We start from the raw sequence: 23,328 nt of genomic DNA on the forward strand, positions 1-23,328 counted from the left end.
ACAGTGCTTAGATTACTCTTTGTGCTTAGTGAAAATAAGATGATCAGCCTGAGTACTTGATCAATTTCAGTGTACATGTAGACTAAACATTTTTATGATGGAGAGACTTGTCAGTCCTATTCGTAAAAGGCAAGCTAGGGCTTAAGTTAGTGAAATAGAATTTTACTAGAAGTTACTTTCACCTTTCATATGGAAGCAAAATAACAGTTTAAAAATACATAATGCTAAATAGTGGCCCCGCGCTACTTGAAACCGGTCTAGTCACGGCAAATAGTTTCGTAATCATGCAGACAAAAAATGGATCTGAGCACTATGGGACTTAACTGCTGAGGTCATCAGTCCCCTAGAACTTAGAACTACTGGCTCTGAGCACTATGGGACTTAACATCTATGGTCATCAGTCCCCTAGAACTTAGAACTACTTAAACCTAACTAACCTAAGGACATCACACACATCCATGCCCGAGGCAGGATTCGGACCAGCGACCGTAGCAGTCGCGCGGCTCCGGACTGAGCGCCTAGAACCGCTAGACCACCGCGGCCGGCTCCATACCCAAGGCAGGATTCGAACCTGCGACCGTAGCGGTCGCGCGGTTCCAGACTGAAGCGCCTAGAACCGCTCGGTCACTCCGAATCATGCGGACAGTTTCTTTATTTTTCCAAGCTCTTATATTACCCCAGTACAGTGTTACAAACAATATATTATTCGTTCAATAGATCAAACACAAAACGTCTGAGGAGGAATCATTAATACTTAGGGATACGGCTCAAACGATCATTCGAAGCAAAAGTGTCTAGTAACGCGGGCTCTAAAACGCTTACCTTAAGAGCTATGAGCATTCTTTCATCATCGATTCTGTGAAACAAATCTCTTGTGTCCCAAGCTCTTTGCTTTCCTTAATTTGAGAGGAGGTAGTATTGATCAAAACAAAACAAAAAATTTGTAATAAACATGGGCTCTAAAGCGCATACCTTAAGAGCTATGGGCACTTGACTTATAGAAGGGATTTGTTTCACAGTAGTCAAGATGAGCAAGTGCTGATAGCTCTTAAGGTATACATTTTACACCACATATTTACTGGAATTTTTTCTCGTTTCAGTCCACGCTACCGCATCTCAAAATATGTAAAGCAAAGAGCTTGCAGTAGAAGACGTTTGTTTCGCGATTTCGAAGATGAAGTGCTCACGCATTTTACAGTCCGAGTTTGCTAGACTTTTTTTCTTCATGTGATCGTCCCTGTCATTTTCTCCTGGGACACCCTGTGTAGCTGTTGGAACTCGGCCTTTTAATACTCCGCACACAGTTCCTGCACCGTCGACAGCACGGCTCTCTGGATAATTGCCTTTAGAGCCCTCTATCACAGACCGAAAAATGTGATGGTTATGCATCGCGTCTTTAGACGAGTTAATTTTTCATTCCCGACTAGTGCTTTCATATAACACGTCTTAGGCTGCAGTCTAGCTGTAGTGCGTTGAAACGTGGTTACGCCTGTAAATGTAACCATGCCTTGCAGGCTTTATGAAAATCCAGCAGGAATTTATTTCCGAGAGTGCAGAGGAAATTGCTCTGCTCCCAGTGGAAATTTATTACACTCCAGCTCAGAAAGGGACGCCTGCCAGACGTACGAGAAACAGTAATACCTACCAATGAGGCGTGGCGGTACGCAGTGCTACTGTCTTATTTCGACAGTCCCCGAGAAGTATTGGAACACAGACTCTAAAGAAGAAAACTGCTAAGCAGCTACAGCTTGTAAGCGAAGAATATGTTTCAGTAATTTATTCTCCTTTTCAATACCGGTACTGTACGACCTGGTCGAGAATATCAGTACATTCTCGAAGCACGTCCTTCTTCACACAAAAGACATTTAAATAGAGTTGTAATTTTCTTCTTTTGAATTTGCATTTAATTCAGTTTCAGACATTCATGTACATCAATTATGGTAAATACAGTACAATGAAGTTTTACGAACACTTGCCTGTTGAAATGTTGAAGGATTCCTCGTCTTACCTTCAGCAACTTACGGGATTGCGTTCTCACGAATACCATTTCTGCGTTTTATTAATGTTCCAAATGCATATGTTTCTGTATGTAATGTTGCTGTGAAAATGTGAAGCTTGGATATTTTGTTCTGTAGCTGAAGGAAACCTATTTTAACTTAATTAAGCTCCACGTAGATTAAAATGTAAGGCTGCTACGCAGTGCAACTACATATTTATATTTTATGTGTTATCGATAGCATGATCTGTAATCGAGTGTTTATATGAGCTGTTGTTATTGATGCCCCCTAGTATCGGTTCATTTATCTCCCATATTTTATGGTCTTACCTAAAATGTAAAAAAAACGACGGTTCCTAAAAAGGGAAATGATGTTGTAACAGGAAGATATGGTCATAAACACTGAAAAAGGAGTACTGCAGCGCAATGGCGATTTTCGGACTAAGACCATAACAAAATCAGTAATATATTAAGCAAAAATATTGTTGATAGGGTAAATTCAATTACATTTCAGTTCAAAAGAATAGCGTTTCTCTGCATGCAAGGCATGTATCGCCACAGATATAGTCCTTACAGGCTACAGTAATATTATTTTTGCGACGTCATAATTTTCGAAGATAGCAACAGCAGACATGTGCGAGTACTATTGCGCAGAAACATTAACTGCTAATAAAGATGCTGACAAGAATAATATTCTGAAGTATGAAAAAGAAAACTGTGAGTCTTCTAGATGACGATCAGTTTGGCTTTAGGAAAGGTAAAGACGCCAGGGAGACAGTCCTGAGGTTGAGCTCGACAGTGGAACCAAGAATAAAGAAAAATCAAGACTCAGTCATTCGATGAGTCGACCCGGAAAAAGCGGTCGACAATGTAAAATGGCGCAAGACGTTTGAAATTCTGAGAAAAATAAGAGTAACGTATAGGGAACGGGGAATAATGTATAATATGGACAAGACTCAAGAGGGAACGATAAGACTGGACGAGCAAGATCGACATGCTCGGACTGAAAAGGGTGTAATACAGGGATGCAGTATTTCGGCCCTGTTCTTCAATTTACTGTATACGTAGAAGAAGCAATGACGGAAATAAAAGAAAGGTTCACGAGTGGGTTAAAAATTCAGGGTGAAAGGATATCAATGACAAAATTCGTTGATGACATTGCTACCATTATCGAAGGTGAAAATGCATTATTACAGAATCTTTTGAATGGAATGAAAAGTCTAATAAGTAAAAAATATGGACTGACGCTCAGAATAAATCGACGAAAGACAAAAGTAACGGGAGGTACCTGAAATGAGAACAAAGAGAAATTTATCAACAAAATTGGTGATCACGAAAATGACGAAATTAAGGAACTGGAAGAAAAATAGCCCATAACGAACGAAGCAAGGAGGACATGAAGAGCAGACCAGCGCAGGAAAAGTGAGCGTTCCTGGTCAAAAGAAGTCTGTTAGTCTCACACATAGACCTTAATTTGAAAAATATGTTCAAATGCGTGTGAAATCTTATGGGACTTAACTGCTAAGGTCATCAGCCCCCAAGCTTACACACTACTTAACCTAAATTATCCTAAGGACAAACACACACATCCATGCCCGAGGGAGGACTCGAACCTCCGCCCGGACCAGCCGCACAGTCCATGACTGCAGCGCCTAAGACCGCTCGGCTAATGCCGCGCGGCCTTAATTTGAGGGAGAAATGTCTTAGAATGTCCATTTGTAGCATAGCTCTGTGCGGTAGTGAACCATGGGCTATGGGAAAACCAGAGCAGAAGAGAATCGAAGCGTTTGAGATGTGATGATAGAGAAGAATATTTAAAATTAGGTGGACTGATAAGGTAAGTAATTAGGAGGTTCTCCGCAGAATCGGCAAAGAAAGGAACACATCGGAAACACTGATAAGAAGAAGGAACAGGATGACAGGACATGTGTTAAGACATCAGGGTACTAGAGTGAGCTGTAGAGGATAAAAACTGCAGAGGAAGACAGATTTTGGAACACATCCCACAAGTAATTGAGGGCGTAATGCGCAAGAACTTACTCCGAGATGAAGAATTTGGCGCAGGAGAGAAATCAGAGACAGGCCAAATCAAACCGCTCAAAAGACTAACGACTTAAAGAACAATTTTTTTTCGGGCCAGACGTAAAATCTTAATCACTTACACGCCTTGTCTTATGAATTAAATACTAAACTGGTAGCTAATTATAATAACATGTCTCTTACGAGAGAAAAAAGGTTGTGTAAAGCCTGCTGAGAAATAAAATACAATCTGCTGAGCAATAAATCGTATAAGAACCGTTGGCAAGTGGATTAGAGGTCAGAGAGCTTGGTGTGCAGTACATTCGTATGTTTGAAAATCAGTGTAGCGTTGCAATTTGTGTAACGGAGCACTTGTTGGTGAACTCTGAGATGTTGGTGGTCTTTTTGGAAGCTTAAGCATAAGGATGAGTAAGCATCAATTTACACTGTACTGATAAAAAAAACGCAAAAGAACAACTGCTGCCATTGACCAAGTGGTCGAGGCGATGCGTGACATGTCAGATTCCCACATGCGAGATTATTACAATACAGTCGGTATATGTGGGCCCAGATCGACTTTTTACAATACTATATTTTGAGATTGTTTAGCTACGGATCGCCATTTCAAAGCGTCAAATTATTACAACTTTCTTCGCCTTTGATAGGAGCTCCTCTACCGTCTGATTACATTTGGAGAAACCTCAGATATGACAAATGGGACGCAAGACACGCTCAGTTAACAGTCTACACATAACTTCTCAACTGGTTCTTTGAAAGCCCTCGGAATCACAGAAAAGCGAAGTTTCGTGACAATAGTTCGCATGTTCTAAGAGTCTAGATGAAACGCTTCAGTTTAAGTGAAAATAATAGGGACAACCGCCGAAGCGAGAATCAACTGGCCTTGGCGAAAACGTGTTGATGACTGATCGGCGATGACTATCGCTCATCGTAACAACGGTTAGAATGCCACAAGGCAGCAAATTGCTCGTCAACCCAATACTGGACATCCATAACTATTGGGCAACACTCACTCGTCGTTGTGAGATACAGAAGCCACCATCCCGTATTGCTCACCACACGTCACAGGGAACGCGCCGGAATTCAGTCACTGGAAGCTAATTGGACGTCCGGATGGATGAATCACGCTACACGCCGGAACTCGCCGTGTTCAACGGAAACCACACGCGTCGCTGCAACCTCACTTGTGAACGGGGAACCATTAAGCACGTGATGAAGGTACTCTTCTTAACGGCTCAACTTGCACGTTGCATTTAAGAGAACTAGAGCCTTTCACATGAAAAAGGTTATTCAAATTTGCTGTTTACAGTTTCGATGTTCGTCGATTATACTTCTTTCTTATTGGGAAGTAGGTCATACGATTAACGACTTCACATACCGGATTAAAAATTTGTACTTTGATTAAACAGCAGACGGGCACTTTGTCTCGCACATAATTTGAAACCTCTGGAAATTGTTTTCGAGCATTAAAAACACAATACAGTTTCCTGAGCGAATTGGTCCGTAGCGCAGCATTTCATCTTAAAAAAAGAAGTTAGATTAGAGTTTAACGTCCCGACGGGGACAAGGTCATGAGAGACAGAGCACGAGCTTGTATGGACAACGATGGGGAAGGAAACTGGCCGCGTCCTTTTCAGAGGAACCATTCCAGCATTCATCTCAGTCGATTTTGGGGGTCAGCGGGAAACTTAAATTTAGACGTCCAGTGGAGGATTTTAACTACACAGTTTCCAAATGCGAGTCCACTGCCTTAACAACTGAATCCGTTGGATGACTGATCTTCTAGACATATGTAATGTCAGTAGCCTCCTAAATTATTAGCGTCTATATCTGCATTCTGCTAACAATGTTACGATATGTGACCAAGAGTAAATAGTGTAGCAGAATAATTACAATTACATTTACATCTGTGACGTAGCCAAGTAAATGTCGTGCCATGAACCACGTGGTACACTTTGTTACATATGAGCTAAAACACGCAAAGTCCAATCACCTTGCAGCAGATTGTTTCCATACTGACTTACAGAAAGTAGTACCTAACAGATTATAATAAGAGACTACATATATGATCGATTTTAACACTCGTTAACTACACTATGTGATGATAAGTATCCGGACACCCCCAAAAACATACGTTTTTCATATTAGGTGCATAGAGCTGCCACCTACTGCCAGGTACTCCACATCAGCGATCTCAGTAGTCATTAGACATCGTGGGAGAGCAGAATGGGGCGCTCCGCGGAACTCACGGAGTTCGAACGTGGTCAAATGATTCGGTGTCACTTGTGCCATACGTCTGTACGCGAGATTACCACACTCCTAAACATTCATAGATCCACTGTTTCTTGAGCGGCCCTTCCCGCCGGAGGTTCGATATCTTCCCTCGGGCATGTGTGTGTGTGTGTGTGTGTGTGTCGTTGTTAGCATAAGTTAGTTTAAGTAGTGAGTAAGTCTCGCGATCGATGACGTCAGAAGTTTGGTCCCTTAGTAATTCACACACATTGGAACATTTTTTCCACTGTTTCCGATGTGACAGTGAAGTGGAAACGTGAAGGGACACGTATAGCACAAAAGTGTACAGGCCGAACTCGTCTGTTGTCTGGCTGAGACAGCCGACAGTTGAAGAGGGTCGTAATGTATAATAGGCAGACATCTATCCAGACCATCACACAGGAATTCAAAACTGCATCAGGATCCACTGTAAGTACTATGACAGTTAGGCGGTAGGTGAGAAAACTTGGATTTCAAATGGTTCAGATGGCTCTGAGCACTATGGGACTTAACATCTAAGGTCATCAGTCCCCTAGAACTTAGAACTACTTAAACCTAACTAATGTAAGGACATCACGCACATCCATGCCCGAGGCAGGATTCGAACCTGCGACCGTAGCGGTCGCGCGGTTCCAGACTGAAGCGCCTAGAACCGCTAGGCCACCCCAAAACTTGTATTTCATGGTCGAGCAACTGCTCATAAGCCACACATTATGCCTGTAAATGCCAAACGCCGCCTCGCTTGGTGTAACGAGCGTATAAACATTGGACGATCGAACAGTGGAAAAACGTTGTGTAGAGTGACGAATCACGGCACACAGTGTAGCGATCCGATGGCAGGGCGTGGGTATGGCGAATTTCCGCTGAACGACATCTGCCAGCGTGTGTAGTGCCAACAGTAAAATTCGGAGGCGGTGGTACTATGGTGTGGTCGTGTTTTTCATGAAGGGGGCTTGCACCCGTTGTTGTTGTGCGTAGCATTATCACAGCACAGGCCTACATTGATGTTTTAAGTATCATCTTGCATCTGACTGTTGAAGAACAATTTGAGGATTGCGATTGTATCTTTCAATACGATCGAGGACCTGTTCATAATACACGGCCTGTGGCGGAGTGCTTTCACGACAGTAACATCCCTATAACGGACTGTCCTGCACAGAGTCCTCACCTGAATCCTACAGAACAGCTTTGAGATGTTTTGGAACGCCAACTTCGTGTCAGGCCTCACCGGCCGACATCGATACCTCTCCTCAGCGCTGCACTCCGTAAAGAACGGGCTGCCCTTCCCAAAAAAACATTCCAGCACCTGACTGAACGTATTCCTGCGAGAGTGGAAGGTCTCACCAAGGCTACGGGTGGGCAAACACCACATTGAATTCCTTCATTACCGATGGAGGGCGCCACGAACTTGTAAGTCATTTTCAGCCAGGTGTTCGGATACTTGTAATCACATAGTGTATATATGCTGTAGTCTCAGATGATAGGTGGTAGTGACATATATTTGCTTAAAAAAAAAGGTCTGAATAAATAAAAGTAACTAAATCAGCTTTTTTCGACACTTAATTGTCAAAAATGTCCGTCGCTTGCTTAAAAACGGCGGAGCACCGAAGTTTTAAAACGTTTAAGATATTTTTGGGTCTAAATTGTTTTATTCTAAACACAATTCTAAACTGTGTAATTGCATTTCCTGTACAATACGAAACCGAAGCAGTAGTAATACAGTAATTCAGGAACTTCAGTTTTATGAGGTATTAAGCGAACCGCGGCTGACTCAGCGATCTTCGCAGCCAATGTGACTTACCTTCATGCGCGTGTATGAAGGTGTCTATGAGGTAGATGGCGTCGCAGGTGTAGTCGAGCGTCCACCAGAGGGCGGGCACGGCGTTGTTGAGCTCCCAGAAGACGGCGCGCCCCACCACCAGCACCAGGTTGTACAGCACCGCCAGCGACACCAGCATCAGCCACTGAAACACACCGGCGCGGGCCGCTCGCTCAGTCTAAGGGTCCCTCCATTAACTTGAATTCTCGGTGGTCCATAAATTAAAGCAAAGTACGTCCTACACTTGGTCAGTGAACCTTAAGAGAAGATCCTAGTGGAGATAATTTACCATTGGCTTTCTATGACTTGATGTAAAGTGTCACACTTGTATCTGTTCCATATGGACGATCTCGATGGGTATTGCTTAGTGTAGTTTTGTTTTAGGGTTATCATAGGTGAACATGTAATGAAATGAATAGGGAAAGTGAAATTTACTTCTGCTGCATGACCAAATTGTCCTGAATAGCAACAAAGGGGCCGGCGACCTCATTTTCTCATCTGGTTCATATATTACTGCCAGCACTCCATTGCAGAGAGGTTTAGCATTCCAGCCTGAACGCTGGCACACAGTCTAGTGAACAGAATTGCACATCATCAACTTCACCTTCGTCACCAAAGTCTGGTGATGAAATTTTCTTATACCCCACGATACGAATCGAATATCACTGGATCTAGAGCCACAGTACTGTGTTCGTTATCGACCCTAATTGCGGAAGAAGTTTCAGGCACTTCTTCTTTTTCACGGTCTTATCCCGTGACTTCACGGGGTCGACGGCACGTTGATCTGGATTTGGCAGTGTTAGTGGTAGAGGGTGGCCAGATGTGATTCCCGTCGCCCCCCCCCCCCCTCCTTCATTACCCTGCCTTTCGAGACAAATTTGTGTATCCCATTCTACTACGTCTAGTTTTATCTAAGTGTAAGTGTAAGAACGTTTCCGAAATGTTTGCGAATCATGTAACTGAGGAGGGACGTGGGTGCCAGCCAGGTATTCACCTATCCGGATGTGGGAAACCGCCTGAAAACCTCATCCAGTTTCGCTGGCATACCAGTACCTGTCGTCAGTTCGACGGGTGGATTCGGTAAAGGCAGTCGAACCTTCCCAAATCCCGAGGCGGCAGTCCTAAAGCGCGCATGTATCAGGCCACGTCTGGAGGTTTGAGACACAAATAGTGGTTCAAATGGCTCTGAGCACTATGGGACTCAACATCTTAGGTCATAAGTCCCCTAGAACTTAGAACTACTTAAACCTAACTAACCTAAGGATATCACACACACCCATGCCCGAGGCAGGATTCGAACCTGCGACCGTAGTAGTCCCGCGGTTCCGGACTGCAGCGCCAGAACCGCTAGACCACCGCGGCCGGCCACACAAATAGTGGAAATAATTATTATGGACACTAAACAACACACAATACTATTTGTTTAATATATCAAACGTGAATGTGTAGACGTACAGATTGGAGACTACTACAGGGTTATTACAAATGACTGAAGCGATTTCACAGCTCTACAATAACTTTATTATTTGAGATATTTTCACAATGCTTTGCACACACATACAAAAACTCAAAAAGTTTTTTTAGGCATTCACAAATGTTCGATGTGTGCCCCTTTAGTGATTCGGCAGACATCAAGCCGATAATCAATTTCCTCCCACACCACTGCGCAGCATGTCCCCATCAATGAGTTCGAAAGCGTCGTTGATGCGAGCTCGCAGTTCTGGCACGTTTCTTGGTAGAGGAGGTTTAAACACTCAATATTTCACACAACCCCACATAAAGAAATCGCATGGGGTTAAGTCGGGAGAGCGTGGAGGCCATGACATGAATTTCTGATCATGATCTCCACCACGACCGATCCATCGGTTTTCCAATCTCCTGTTTAAGAAATGCCGAACATCATGATGGAAGTGCGGTGGAGCACCATCCTGTTGAAAGATGAAGTCGGTGCTGTCGGTCTCCAGTTGTGGCATGAGCCAATTTTCCAGCATGTCCAGATACACGTGTCCTGTAACGTTTTTTTCGCAGAAGAAAAAGGCGCCGTAAACTTTAAACCGTGAGATTGCACAAAACACGTTAACTTTTGGTGAACTGCGAATTTGCTGCACGAATGCGCGAGGATTCTCTACCGCACAGATTCGCACATTGTGTCTGTTCACTTCAACATTAAGAAAAAATGTTGCTTCATCACTGAAAACAAGTTTAGCACTGAACGCATCCTCTTCCATGAGCTGTTGTAACCGCGCCGAAAATTCAAAGCGTTTGACTTTGTAATCGGGTGTCAAGGCTTGTAGCAATTGTAAACGGTAAGGCTTCTGCTTCAGCCTTTTCCGTAAGATTTTCCAAACCGTCGTCTGTGGTACGTTTAGCTCCCTGCTTGCTTTATTCGTCGACTTCCGCGGGCTACGCGTGAAACTTGCTCGCACGCGTTCAACCGTTTCTTCGCTCACTGCAGGCCGACCCGTTGATTTCCCCTTACAGAGGCATCCAGAAGCTTTAAACTGCGCATACCATCGCCGAATGGAGTTAGCAGTTGGTGGATCTTTGTTCAACTTCGTCCTGAAGTATCGTTGCACTGTTATGACTGATTGATGTGAGTGCATTTCAAGCACGACATACGCTTTCTCGGCTCCTGTCGCCATTTTGTCTTTCTGCGCTCTCGAGCGCTCTGGCGGCAGAAACCTGAAGTGCGGCTTCAGCCGAACAAAACTCTATGAGTTTTTCTACGTATCTGTAGTGTGTCGTGACCATATGTCAATGAATGGAGCTACAGTGAATTTATGAAATCGCTTCAATCATTTGTAATAGCCCTGTATTGCTCTAAGGTGTTCAAGATGAACTTCTTCGTTTTTCTGAAGGGTACGTCAGCACTAACCATTCAGTTGCTTGTTTCCTTTCAGAGTAAGCTGATACAGTAGCGCCATACTTAAAAATCATATGCAACAGCTCACTCGACGATAGATACACACCTAAACACTGGAATATTGCACTGGTCACACCAATACTCGAAAAAGGAAATGGGAAAACACACCGAATTACAGGTCCATGTCACTGCTATTGATTTATGCATTACTTTCAACGATCTATTGACAAATAGTCAGGATGTATTCAGAAAACATCTCTTCGTGAAACACAACTAGCTTCTTATTCACACGAAGTAATGGATGCTATCGATAGTGGATCTCAGACTGAATCCATATTTCTAGATTTCCAGAAAGCTTTTAACACCGTTCTTCACAAGTAACTTGTAGTGGAGTATCGTCTCACTTGTGCAGCTGGATCCGTGATTTCCTGTCAGAAATGTCACAGTACGTAGTACCTGACGGAAAGTCATCGGGTAAAACAGAAGTGATACTTGGCGTCTCCCAAGCAAGTGTAGTACGCCCTCTGCTCTTCCTAATTTGTACAGAGTGATAGGAGTAAAGGTACAGATATTGTGACGATTGGTACCTTCTCTGTTTCTAACAGTCTTGCCGCAAACACATCACATAATTTACTACCTGATGTTTTCTGCACGGTCGCAACTGTGCCACGAAGTGGACTACGGATGTCACTGTAGACTTCCCAATGTCCTCACTTCAGTACCTGTAGCTGCTGCCCAGAGGGAAACAAACATTAATGGCTTGCTTGTGCCACGAGAAATTGGAGGTACAAACCAACCTAAAAATATACTGCTCGTAATAACAATAATTATTATGAGTGAATACTTATGTAACGTTGGTTCAGTACACTGTCCTCAGTCATCAATAGAAATTTTTACACTTGTACCCCTAACACGCTGTGTAAAAGATTTAGGAAACGATCTTCACAGCCCTCTTAGATCGTTTGCAGATGATTTTGTCATTTGTCGTTCAACAAAGTCAAGAAGAGAAAAAAAACTGCATAATGATTTAGACGAGATACCTCTGTTATTCTAAAAGTGGCTATTGACTCTAAATAATGAAAAGTGCTAGGCCATCCAAAGGACGAGTACTAAAAGCAATCCGTTAAATTTCGCTTACACGTTAAATCTCACAAACCTAAAGGCTGTCACTTGAGCAAAATATCTACGAACAACTTAAACTGAAATAATCAAAGAGATAAAGTTCTGAGGCAAGTGGACCAAAGACTGCGCTAGTTAGCGGAACACTTACTACACTCATGTTCAGAAAAAAGCAGATCGCCTTGATCGACTGGAGATAGGACGTTCTTATTCACAGGACATGTACATTAGTATGTTCTGCAGAAACGATCACCTCGGCTCAGTATATGCAGTGTTGCCTAGTAGGCACAGGGTCCGCCATGGGCCCTTATAACTTGTGGCATGGGTGATGGGATCGACGCGTGCAAGGAGCGAATGGCGTCCTGTGGTATAGCCATCCATGTTGCATTCACCTGGTTCCAAAGTTCATCTGTGGTGGTTGGCACTGGGTCACAGCACTGCATCCGTCGTTTCACCATATCCCACACATTTTCGGTTGGCGGCAAGTCTGGTGATCCGGCGCGTCAGGTCAAAAGACTGACATCCTGTGACACCAAGAAGACACGTGTTTGTGCAGCAACATGTGGTCGTGCATTGTCTTGCTGAAAAATGGCGTCTAGGGTGTTGTGTAGAAAGGGTATGGCTACGGGTCGCAGGATGTAATTCATGTAGGTCACACTGGTCACAGTGCCCTGGACACGTACCAGCTGCGATTTGTGGTTGTACCAATAGCAACCCACACCATAAGGCCTTGAGTTGGCGCTGTATGTCTTGTGCTAATGTAGTCTTTGTGATGCCCCTCCTCCTGTCTGCGGCGAACCAAAATGCGTCCATCATTTCCAAACAAACAGAAGCTACATTCGTCCGAAAACACTACCTGATGCCATTTCTGTTCACAGTGACGTCGTTCCATAAACCATTGCCGTCTAGCATGTTTCTGCACATTCATTAAAAGTAGGCAGAGAAGTGGACGTCGCGCACGTAGCCCCTGACGTAATAAATGGCGACGGACTGCCACCCCTGATAGTGTACGATGTGTTACACTGTTGCGCCAGAACCGAGGAGGACGCAGATCTGTTGTGCAATGCCATTCGGTTGAGATGTCGATCTTCTCGGGGATGGTCTGCTTGATGCTACCTGACCCATCTTTTCGTGTTCCACGACCTTCTGTGAACCATTATGCACACATCCGTTGCACTGTCGAAACACTTCGTCCAACACGAGCAAAAATTGCCCGGATGGATGCATCACGCCCTCTTTCAAATTCACCTATTTGACGGTACGGTTCGCGCATAGGTCTGCGAGGCACTCTGCATGCCTGCTCAAGTCACATTGATCCATTACCTTCAGTTCATAGCGACAACGAGAGCCGTAAGCACATTTTACCGGTAAGTGGTGTTGCGCTGCGATATCGATGTTGTCCATGAACCCGCCGTCCGACTTGTTTCAGATGCTAATTATTTCTGCAGAACGTACTAATGTACATGTCCTGTGAGTATGAACGACCTATCTCTAGTCGTTCAACGTGTTCTGATTTTTTCTTGAACATGAGCGTATATGCAACAGGTCTGCTAAAGAGACTGCCTGCACTACGGATGTTCTTCTGGGATTCGTATCAGATAGGAATGACGGAGGACATCAAAAAAGTTCGAAGAAGAACAGCTTGTAACGTGGTAACTTTAATTTTGTTAGCTGATGTGTAATATTGTTACTTTAATTTTGGTATACTGAAATCGGTGCTAATTGACAATGAAAGTGGGTTAAAAGCCGTGATCTGTCTGGGGACGTTAACGGTGGATTACTGGGCAACTGTTTCATCAGATATTTAGTCTAGGTTTACCAACCAGACTAACATTCATGATGATCTTTTAATAGTCATACAAAACCGGTAATATATATATATAAAAGGAGAATTTAAATAAAAAGAGAGAAATCAGTTTATATTTAGAAATTTATTTTAAGATTGTTCATTGAAATTTCAGCATATTATACGTGAGTTATAACTGAGCTGGTGCCTTATTTACGATTGAAAAATGTGAGATTGTAATCTTACGGAACACATAAAATATGGAGCCAAGATTGGGAGACTGCATACGACACTGCATTCATAAAATAACTCACGAAGAACATTGAAACATAAGCAAGAAGAAATTAACCACAACCAACAGATTCAGTTTTTACCCAAAGAAATTACGTTCATACCACAATCCTGTCCGTCATGTAATTACCACACACTGGTATACTAAATTCATATTAACTCTTTGTGAAGTCTTCGCAAAAAGAATAGCTGAGGGCTACTTTGATGATTACACCACATCCTCCACGTGGTCAACTTGGTTTACACAAAGCGTACAACTCCACAATAATTTTGATAATTAAAATACATTAGATCGAAAAGCAATTGACAAAAGAAAAACCTTGAACTGGTTACTAACGTCTTACTATTAACCTGATGGGTCAAACAGTTATATAAGCACGTGGTAGTGGTCTCGCAAAGTACACCCCACGTGGGCTGAACATAAAGAAAAGTTGCTATATTGAAAATATAGTCAAGACGAGACGTTATAATCACACAAGCATTCGCATTTAAGATTGATCTTAGTTACAGTTACTGATCAACACGTAGTTCCACTTTACTCACAAAGTAGTAACAAAGCAACTACCGGAAACTAATCTGAACTTCACACGAGAATAATACTGCGCTGCAATTTAAGATAACATCGGATATTTTAGACCTAAACCCGAAATAAAGGTGATTAAATTTGCAGTTAGGCTGAACTTAAGAAATCCATTGTCCTACGGACTTAACAGACACGCGCTTAGCCGGAGATCTTACCACTTCAGACGCTCGCCACGGCCACCCTGCAACTGCCCTACTCCCGAGCGTGCTTCCTGAGGGTGGCTCACAAAGACCAACGGAAGTGGCCAGAGGGGCAGCTTCCTATACCAACATGACAACGGACGGACAGGACCATACTAAGGATAGAAACCTCTTTGCTTTTAGGAAGCGTAGCTACCTGTTCCGACGTTGGTCCTACTGTTCTCTAGCAGACAGCCTTGTCTGCTACCCTCAAGCATGCAACTAGAAATACATATGCTCATTCATCCTCTCACACAAAAGGGAAGGGGGATGACAGTATCTTATCATATACAGTATATAAAAGAAAGCGGATGTAGGTTCCGTATGAGACTGTGTGACATGAATTACATATAAGAATTACATATAAACTGTGCTTTAAAGTGTAGTAGTGTGACAGATCGTTCTTGTTTATGTGTAAAAGTAACACGTTCCACTGCTCAGTCTCCTCCCAGATAGTCAGAAACGCCACAGTACATTTAGAAGAGGAATTTATTCCATAAATGGCAACAGATTTAAGAAATTAAACATGAAAGGAATCCAACAGAGACCTTTCATAACCCCAACGCTCCGGGAAAAGACTGTGCAGGGAATTTTCTGGCCATGCTAGGACATTCCCAAGCAGGCTTCTCACACCCTACTTAAACCAAAAGTGTAAAAGAAAAGGCAAAAGGACACCAGCTACTTGCTAAAACACAATAATTTCAACACATCTTTAGAATCTACCAATTTCAAACAGAAAAAAAGAACACAATCTGTGACATCTATTTAAAAGGTAGTGTAGACCTAATTCGGTCAGCAAGTAAAAACAATGGTTCCTGTGTCATTAATATGAAAACAATTTCTGGTTGTTACCCTTATGGAGTTCACCAGTATTTGCTCATTGCAAGAGCCAACTGATCACAGGAAAATTTATGACTGTTTATTAACAAGCAAAATTTATGAAAATAGCAAAGGTGCCACAGCAATTAAAAAAAAAGAACATCAAATAACATCAGTATTAAAAAACAGAACATAACAATGCACAATCTGCAAAAGCAACAAAATGATAAGAGAAAAAACATGTTTTACAAAGTGGTTATCGCAAAAAAATTCTATATCGTATAAAACTAATAATTTGTAGAATTAAAATAACTATGTGGCACTCATTTAATCACTCTACTATATTTCAATTAGCAAGCAAACAATGAGCACTGTGTCATTATACTGAAACTACAATAATTATGTGATTGTTACCCTTAAGGGGTTCCTCACAGTAAATATGCCCCATGCAAAGGCAAATCGATCACAGTTCAATGAGAATAAAAAGCTATCTGACTGATAAACGAAGCAATGCCACAGCAATGAATTTACGAAACAAAATATCACAAATCTAATACATCACACAAAAACAAACATTGATAAATAAAACAGTACAATAGTCAACATCTAAAACAAAAAAACACCTATAAATAAAACACCTGCAAAATACAAGAGTCAAAGTCTAAAAAAGATAAATAGAACACCTGCAAAATACAAGAGTCAGTCTAATAAACACCAATAAATCGAACTCCTGCAGAACACACGAGTCAGAGTTTCTCTGACAGAAACACACGTATATGCACTGGACTAAGAACCGTATAATCACTGTTCACTGACACACTCAGTACTTCCACTGTTCCAAGGCACAATATAGGGGAAAGAGGGGGGGTTCGTCGTCGCAGCTGTCAGTAGGGATTTTTTTTGTCCATCTGTTGCGTGCGATCCCGCCGTCTCCGCCCTCTCATGAAGTTTCTCCCGTGTCACGTCATCTCGATTTGGTTCCATGTTTGTGTTGTCAAATTCGTGCGGTATCCTCGTTTGACACGCCAGGTTGATATTCCTGGGCAAGGATGACACTTAATGGCTCTTCTTTTGTGCCACCCTTAGCGACCAGAGAACATCGAACCATGATTTACTGTCGCTTGACAGTGGGCATCCGTCAGGAGACGTTGATAGGCGTCATTGAAGTCTGCCAGTTACTCTGGACAGTTTGTGTCAAAAGGCTCCACGCCCTTTGTGTTGTTACATTCTTGGGTTATCCTCAATTGGCTCGCCGGTTTGATATTCCTGGGCAAGGATGACACTTAATGGATCTTCTTTTGTGCCACCCTTAGCGACCAGAGAACATCGAACCATGATTTACTGTCGCTTGACAGTAGGCATCCATCAGGAAATGTCGATAGGCGTCGTTGACGTCTGCAAGTTTCTCTGGGCAGTACCTGTCAAAAGGCTCCACGCCCCTTGTGTTGTTTCACCGCGGCCGTCTCGTCACGGTCGCGTGCGTGTGGTGCGTTGCCAGCAGATGGATTTCCGCGCGGTGGACCGCTCGCCCATCTCAGGTCATCGCCTCGAGGAAGGGTCGCCCGGGGCGGCCGCCCATTAGCTCCAGGTACAAGGGAAAGTGTTTGCCGCGTACCTTCTTTTGTTGTCGGCTGCGCTCCCAAAGTGGCCTGGCTGACAGCGTGTCCCGCTGGGAAACCCGCCAGTTTACAACTAGCCCGGCTGCTCCCGCTGTCTCTTAAGAGTTTTGCCGGTTCGCTTTCACGTTCTCAACTGCATTCACAGAAATTTTTCATCATCCTTATGTGATTACACAATGTCATACATAATACCACTTAGTATTGTCTTTCACAATTTTTAAGAACAAAGTGAGACTTATAATTTTTTTAAAATAAAAAAATTAGATGAATCGACAATATAAAATAAAATTTAAATGACTTGACAATGTAAAAAAAATAAAAGTGAAATGACTTGACAGTATAAAAATAAAAATTTAAATGAACTGACAATATAATATTTAAATCCACGTCACTAATGTGGTTCACTTACGTTTTAATAAATCAAATGTTATTTATTAATTCACTAAAATGAATAGGATTATGCCTTGTGCAAGTATAGGTCAGGACAGCATAGGGTTCACACGTTATTTACACACACATACATGCACACCTGTTGTCTATTCTACAAACTAACTACCCATAAACATGCATTACTCAATATTCTACTTCTATCCACTACTAGTTAAGCCAATAAGCTACTTCAATGCTATTTCAACACCGTGTATATACCACTACAACATTGTTCTAATTCGTCCTCTTCTTGACGCTCACGGCATACGTCTTGTCACATGATAAATATGGAGAACTTTCCTTAAACATACACATTAAAAAGAACAATGGTTATTTACACGCCAAAACATTTATACCAGTTCGCACACCTGAAAAGAGACTCGCAATTATACATTTATCATACTCATATATTCACACATAAAACAGTAAGAAAATTTCACCTAAAATTACGTTATCACAACAATTAATCACGCAGATGACTCTGAGAAGGATAAAAATATTTGCATTATACAGGTTATATTACATTTTCTTACCCATTTTGCTGCGATTTCGTTCCTTCTTTACGTTACCTTTCGCTTCCAAATCAGTTATTTCGTCTGTGGTGGTTATTCTGGATTCATTTCTCATGAATGGCAAAATTGTGGTCACCTCTATTCTGTAAAACAGTATCATCTTAACATATTGAACTTACAACAGACACAAAAGATCCGAATCCTCCTGTAGTTTAAATGACAAATGTTTTGCTTTATCCTTATTACCTTAAACCAAGCTTTCCTTCGTTCCCATAATCAAAATTATTTAATCATCCTCTACCTTCAAGAGGGAAATTTCCTCAGTACAAATCATATAGGCTGCAGTGCATCCCGCACCAGCGAAAACAGTAAGCTGTAATGCTCACAGCATCAGCAAAACACATAAACGTCGCTTTTCTAGGACAAGTATTAACGCAGAATAATTTTTTTTTTAGGCTTTGGCTCAACATCAATCAAGACTACAAAAAGGATCCATATTTCCGTTCCATTCTCCATTTGCTGAAAAGCTGCTCGTATTTGACTACCACAATAATATTTCAGAGCCACGTAAATTACACAAACCACAATTCTTCTTTCACCTTGAAGGGAATCAATATACTTACGAAATCCACAGACAGCACTTTACGTACTCAGCTATAAAGAACAAAAAAGACATATATCATCAATATTAACATATCATCGCATATTGGAAGCCAATGGTTCAACAATCGTATTATCGCATCCTGTTTTCAAGATTCCAAACTTACTCATTCCTTTCTCAGAGTTCTCCTATCTTAAAATATTCATACAGCACGCATACTATAGTAAGAGATCCTCATTTATACTGACAGATATAGAATAGTAATAGATAGATAGTAGCACTGAAAGCAGAAAATCGGAAACAAGGCTACTAACAGCTGGGGACCTGGGTTTGCCAGACCCATAATACCCACAGATCGGATATTCCCCTGAGTTTATGCACTAATTCAGCAACGATCTTGCTTCTCTCAGGAGCGACTCCAATTTACACACAAAAAAAACATAAACAGCATTTTACTCGTTCACAAAGAAACCTTTTATCTTCACGTTTGAATCAAACTAAATCCTAATTGCACAAGGAAAGAAAAAAATTAAAACATCACTTCAATCCATCACATAGAAACATCTTTATCATTAATTTTTTACCAACATATTATTCAAAATGCATACGTCACAAATTTAAACTAATCAATTCTTTCTCCTCACCGTCCTCTCTACTTCTCACTGTCCTTTCTAGTCATTTGCCATGTCGCTCATTTGTTCCGATTGGGCGCCTTCTGCGCTGATCGTTTGTCATTGCCGGTTTCGTTCATTTCCATTTGCTGGATTATGTCTAGGGTTAGCCGGCCGAATTTCAACATCATGAGGTGCTCCGCCTACAGTCCTATTCCCACCGTATTCATCATAGTGTCGATTCTGGTTGCCGTACCTGTAGCGTTCACGATCCTGTCTACGTCCTCGATCATTTCTGTTGTTCCACCTGTGTTCGCGACTGTCACCCCAGTTTCTATACGGCCTGTCCCGATTATTGTTCCGTTCGCGTCGCGACGACCAGTCACGCCGTTCATTAGTAATACGGCCACGACTGCGGTCGCGCTGCTGTGCCCCGTAATAACTTTGTGCCTGATTAGGCGGGCATTCTCCTGTATTGTATTCCAACTCTTGGAGAAGCGTCTTAAACGTTTCCACGTCCTCTTTGCATCGTCCCGCAAGAATGACGTGCCGCAAGTGCATCGGCAATTTAGTGATGCATATCCTAATTAGTTCTGCAGGCCCGTATGGGTCGTATAAAAATTGATTTGCCTGCAGCATGTGGTCGAATAGGCGTGCAGGGCTGCCGAAACCAGACTGGTTCAAATTTGGCAGCATAATTATGCCATGTTTGACCCTATCTTGTGCCGCTTCCGACCAAGAGGCGGACAGAAAGGCTTGTCGAAACTCCCGAGTGGAGTTGCAGTGACGCGCTGCCGACCTCATGCGAATCGCCGGTTCGCCTTCCAAATAGCCACACATATATTCTATCTTATGTGAACTTGCCCAGTCGGGAGGAAGACAGAACTCAAATTGCTCGAGCCATGCTCGTGGATGTATTCCTTTTTGCGAATTTCGGAATATCTCAAACTTTCTCACCGTAAGGAAATGTTTGAAATCAAATCCCCGCATTTCCTCCTGGCGAGGCCCTTGAATGTTTCTATTATTCTCATGTCTGCCCCTCAAATTACATTCTTCCCTGTCGTCAAAATCTCCCTCGTGGCCGGAGTCCCTCTCTGCACTGTTCGTACGGCTATTTTTAATGCTATTGACGAGTTCGGAATCACACGCCATGCGGTTTTCCAGATGCGCCACGCGTTCTTGTAATTCGCCTGTTACAGCTCTGTTTTGCCTGTTCACTTCGAACTGTCCCTTCTGAAATCTTAGAAGCGAACGCACTTCTTCGGTCTCTGCGGCCGCTACCGGTGTAGTATTGTTCTCGCTTTCCGTCAGCTTCATCGTGCCTACAATGTCCGCTAATGCCGCAATCTTATCATCAATTTGTCTCTTGTCCTCCGCCCCAGTCTGCTTCAATTGTTCTACTTGCTGTTCCAACGCGTGGATCGTTAAACTGTTGTCCGCTATTGTGTTGCTAACGGACGTGGGACAATGCGTTTCCGCCTCTTGAACCCTCGAGAGTAACTGCTGGTGTTCCCTTTGGCATTCTTCCCTCAGCTCTTGGAAATTCCTAAGTAGCCGTTCTTCGCTTTCTTTAGATTCGGTATCGCCCCTCCGCTTGCTCTGTTCTAAAGCTTGCAGACGATCATCGATTTGTTCAAATGTACGGCCTAATTCTTTCATAATATCACTTTTTATCTCACTTGTCAGATTGTTTATTCTTTGTGAGATATCATCGGACACTCTCTGCATCGACTTGTCGACTTTATTTGTCTGCTGGATTAGTTTTTCGTCTATTTGTTCGCCTAGCTCTCGGATCGATTTTTCAGATTTATGCGTCATTTGTTCGCCTAGCTCGCGGATCGATTTTTCGGATGATTCTTTTTGTTCTCGGAACGATTTTTCTGATGATTCTTTTTGTTCTCGGAACGATTTTTCAAATGGTTCTTTATTCTGTTGCAATAAGGCTTTCATGAGTTCTGCCAAATCAATTTGGTTAGTTGAAGGCAAATTAATTTGTGACTCTGATGTGAGCCCGTTCGTCCTGTCTTGCATTTCGTCTGAAGTATTCCCCATTGCATTTTCGGAACCGCCCGACGCATTAACATTCGAAATTAAATTATCCCCTTGGTCCATGTTGCTTAGGTTGTCGGACCGCTTACTTTTAGTTTGGTTACGTGTCTGCATTAGTGCAATTTATAACCGGTATGCGACACACTAATCAAAATAAATGTGTCCCACAAAAATTACGACAGTCACACGAAAGATACCCAACCTAGTACGCACTTTTTCACACGCAAAACAAATTTTTATCTTAGATCGAAACAGTGGAATTTACAAGCGAGAATAAAAAACACACAGACATATAAAACACACAAGTATAAAAAACAAAACAAGACAAACAACGCAACGCCGATCAACAACGCCGTGAATCTTTTGAAAGTCTGCTCGGAAACAACACAGAAGTTGTTTGAGCGCTGTAGGGAAAAAAAAAATTAAGATTATAACACACTCGCAATCTAACATTTCAGAGATTCCAGAGTCTAGCGGAATCACAGAACAGGGTCGCCATGTGTAACGTTGTAACTCTAATTTGCTATGCTGTAATCGGTGCTAATAGACAATAAAAGCTGGGTTAAAAGCCGTGATCTGTCTGGGGACGTTAACGGTGGATTACTGGGCAACTGTTTCATCAGATATTTAGTCTAGGTTTACCAACCAGACTAACATTCATGATAATCTTTTAATAGTCATACAAAACCGGTAATATATATATATAAAAGGAGAATTTAAATAAAAAGAGAGAAATCAGTTTATATTTAGAAATTTATTTTAAGATTGTTCATTGAAATTTCAGCATATTATACGTGAGTTATAACTGAGCTGGTGCCTTATTTACGATTGAAAAATGTGAGATTGTAATCTTACGGAACACATAAAATATGGAGCCAAGATTGGGAGACTGCATACGACACTGCATTCATAAAATAACTCACGAAGAACATTGAAACATAAGCAAGAAGAAATTAACCACAACCAACAGATTCAGTTTTTACCCAAAGAAATTACGTTCATACCACAATCCTGTCCGTCATGTAATTACCACACATTGGTATACTAAATTCATATTAACTCTTTGTGAAGTCTTCGCAAAAAGAATAGCTGAGGGCTACTTTGATGATTACACCACATCCTCCACGTGGTCAACTTGGTTTACACAAAGCGTACAACTCCACAATAATTTTGATAATTAAAATACATTAGATCGAAAAGCAATTGACAAAAGAAAAACCTTGAACTGGTTACTAACGTCTTACTATTAACCTGATGGGTCAAACAGTTATATAAGCACGTGGTAGTGGTCTCGCAAAGTACACCCCACGTGGGCTGAACATAAAGAAAAGTTGCTATATTGAAAATATAGTCAAGACGAGACGTTATAATCACACAAGCATTCGCATTTAAGATTGATCTTAGTTACAGTTACTGATCAACACGTAGTTCCACTTTACTCACAAAGTAGTAACAAAGCAACTACCGGAAACTAATCTGAGCTTCACACGAGAATAATACTGCGCTGCAATTTAAGATAACATCGGATATTTTAGACCTAAACCCGAAATAAAGGTGATTAAATTTGCAGTTAGGCTGAACTTAAGAAATCCATTGTCCTACGGACTTAACAGACACGCGCTTAGCCGGAGATCTTACCACTTCAGACGCTCGCCACGGCCACCCTGCAACTGCCCTACTCCCGAGCGTGCTTCCTGAGGGTGGCTCACAAAGACCAACGGAAGTGGCCAGAGGGGCAGCTTCC

At 42.2% G+C, this 23,328-nt stretch overlaps 1 protein-coding gene across 1 annotated transcript in view; it reads right to left on the reverse strand.

The window, feature by feature from the left end:
* The window catches only part of LOC126185491 (cyclic nucleotide-gated cation channel subunit A), a 358,388-nt gene that overhangs the window by 174,122 nt on the left and 160,938 nt on the right, over nucleotides 1–23,328 (reverse strand). The window contains exon 4 of the mRNA XM_049928133.1: nucleotides 8,106–8,268. Coding sequence (XP_049784090.1) covers nucleotides 8,106–8,268 — 163 coding nt within the window. The remainder of the gene's footprint in view (nucleotides 1–8,105; nucleotides 8,269–23,328) is intronic.

This window comes from Schistocerca cancellata, chromosome 1, assembly GCF_023864275.1.
Source record: "Schistocerca cancellata isolate TAMUIC-IGC-003103 chromosome 1, iqSchCanc2.1, whole genome shotgun sequence".
Lineage (NCBI taxonomy): Eukaryota > Metazoa > Arthropoda > Insecta > Orthoptera > Acrididae > Schistocerca > Schistocerca cancellata.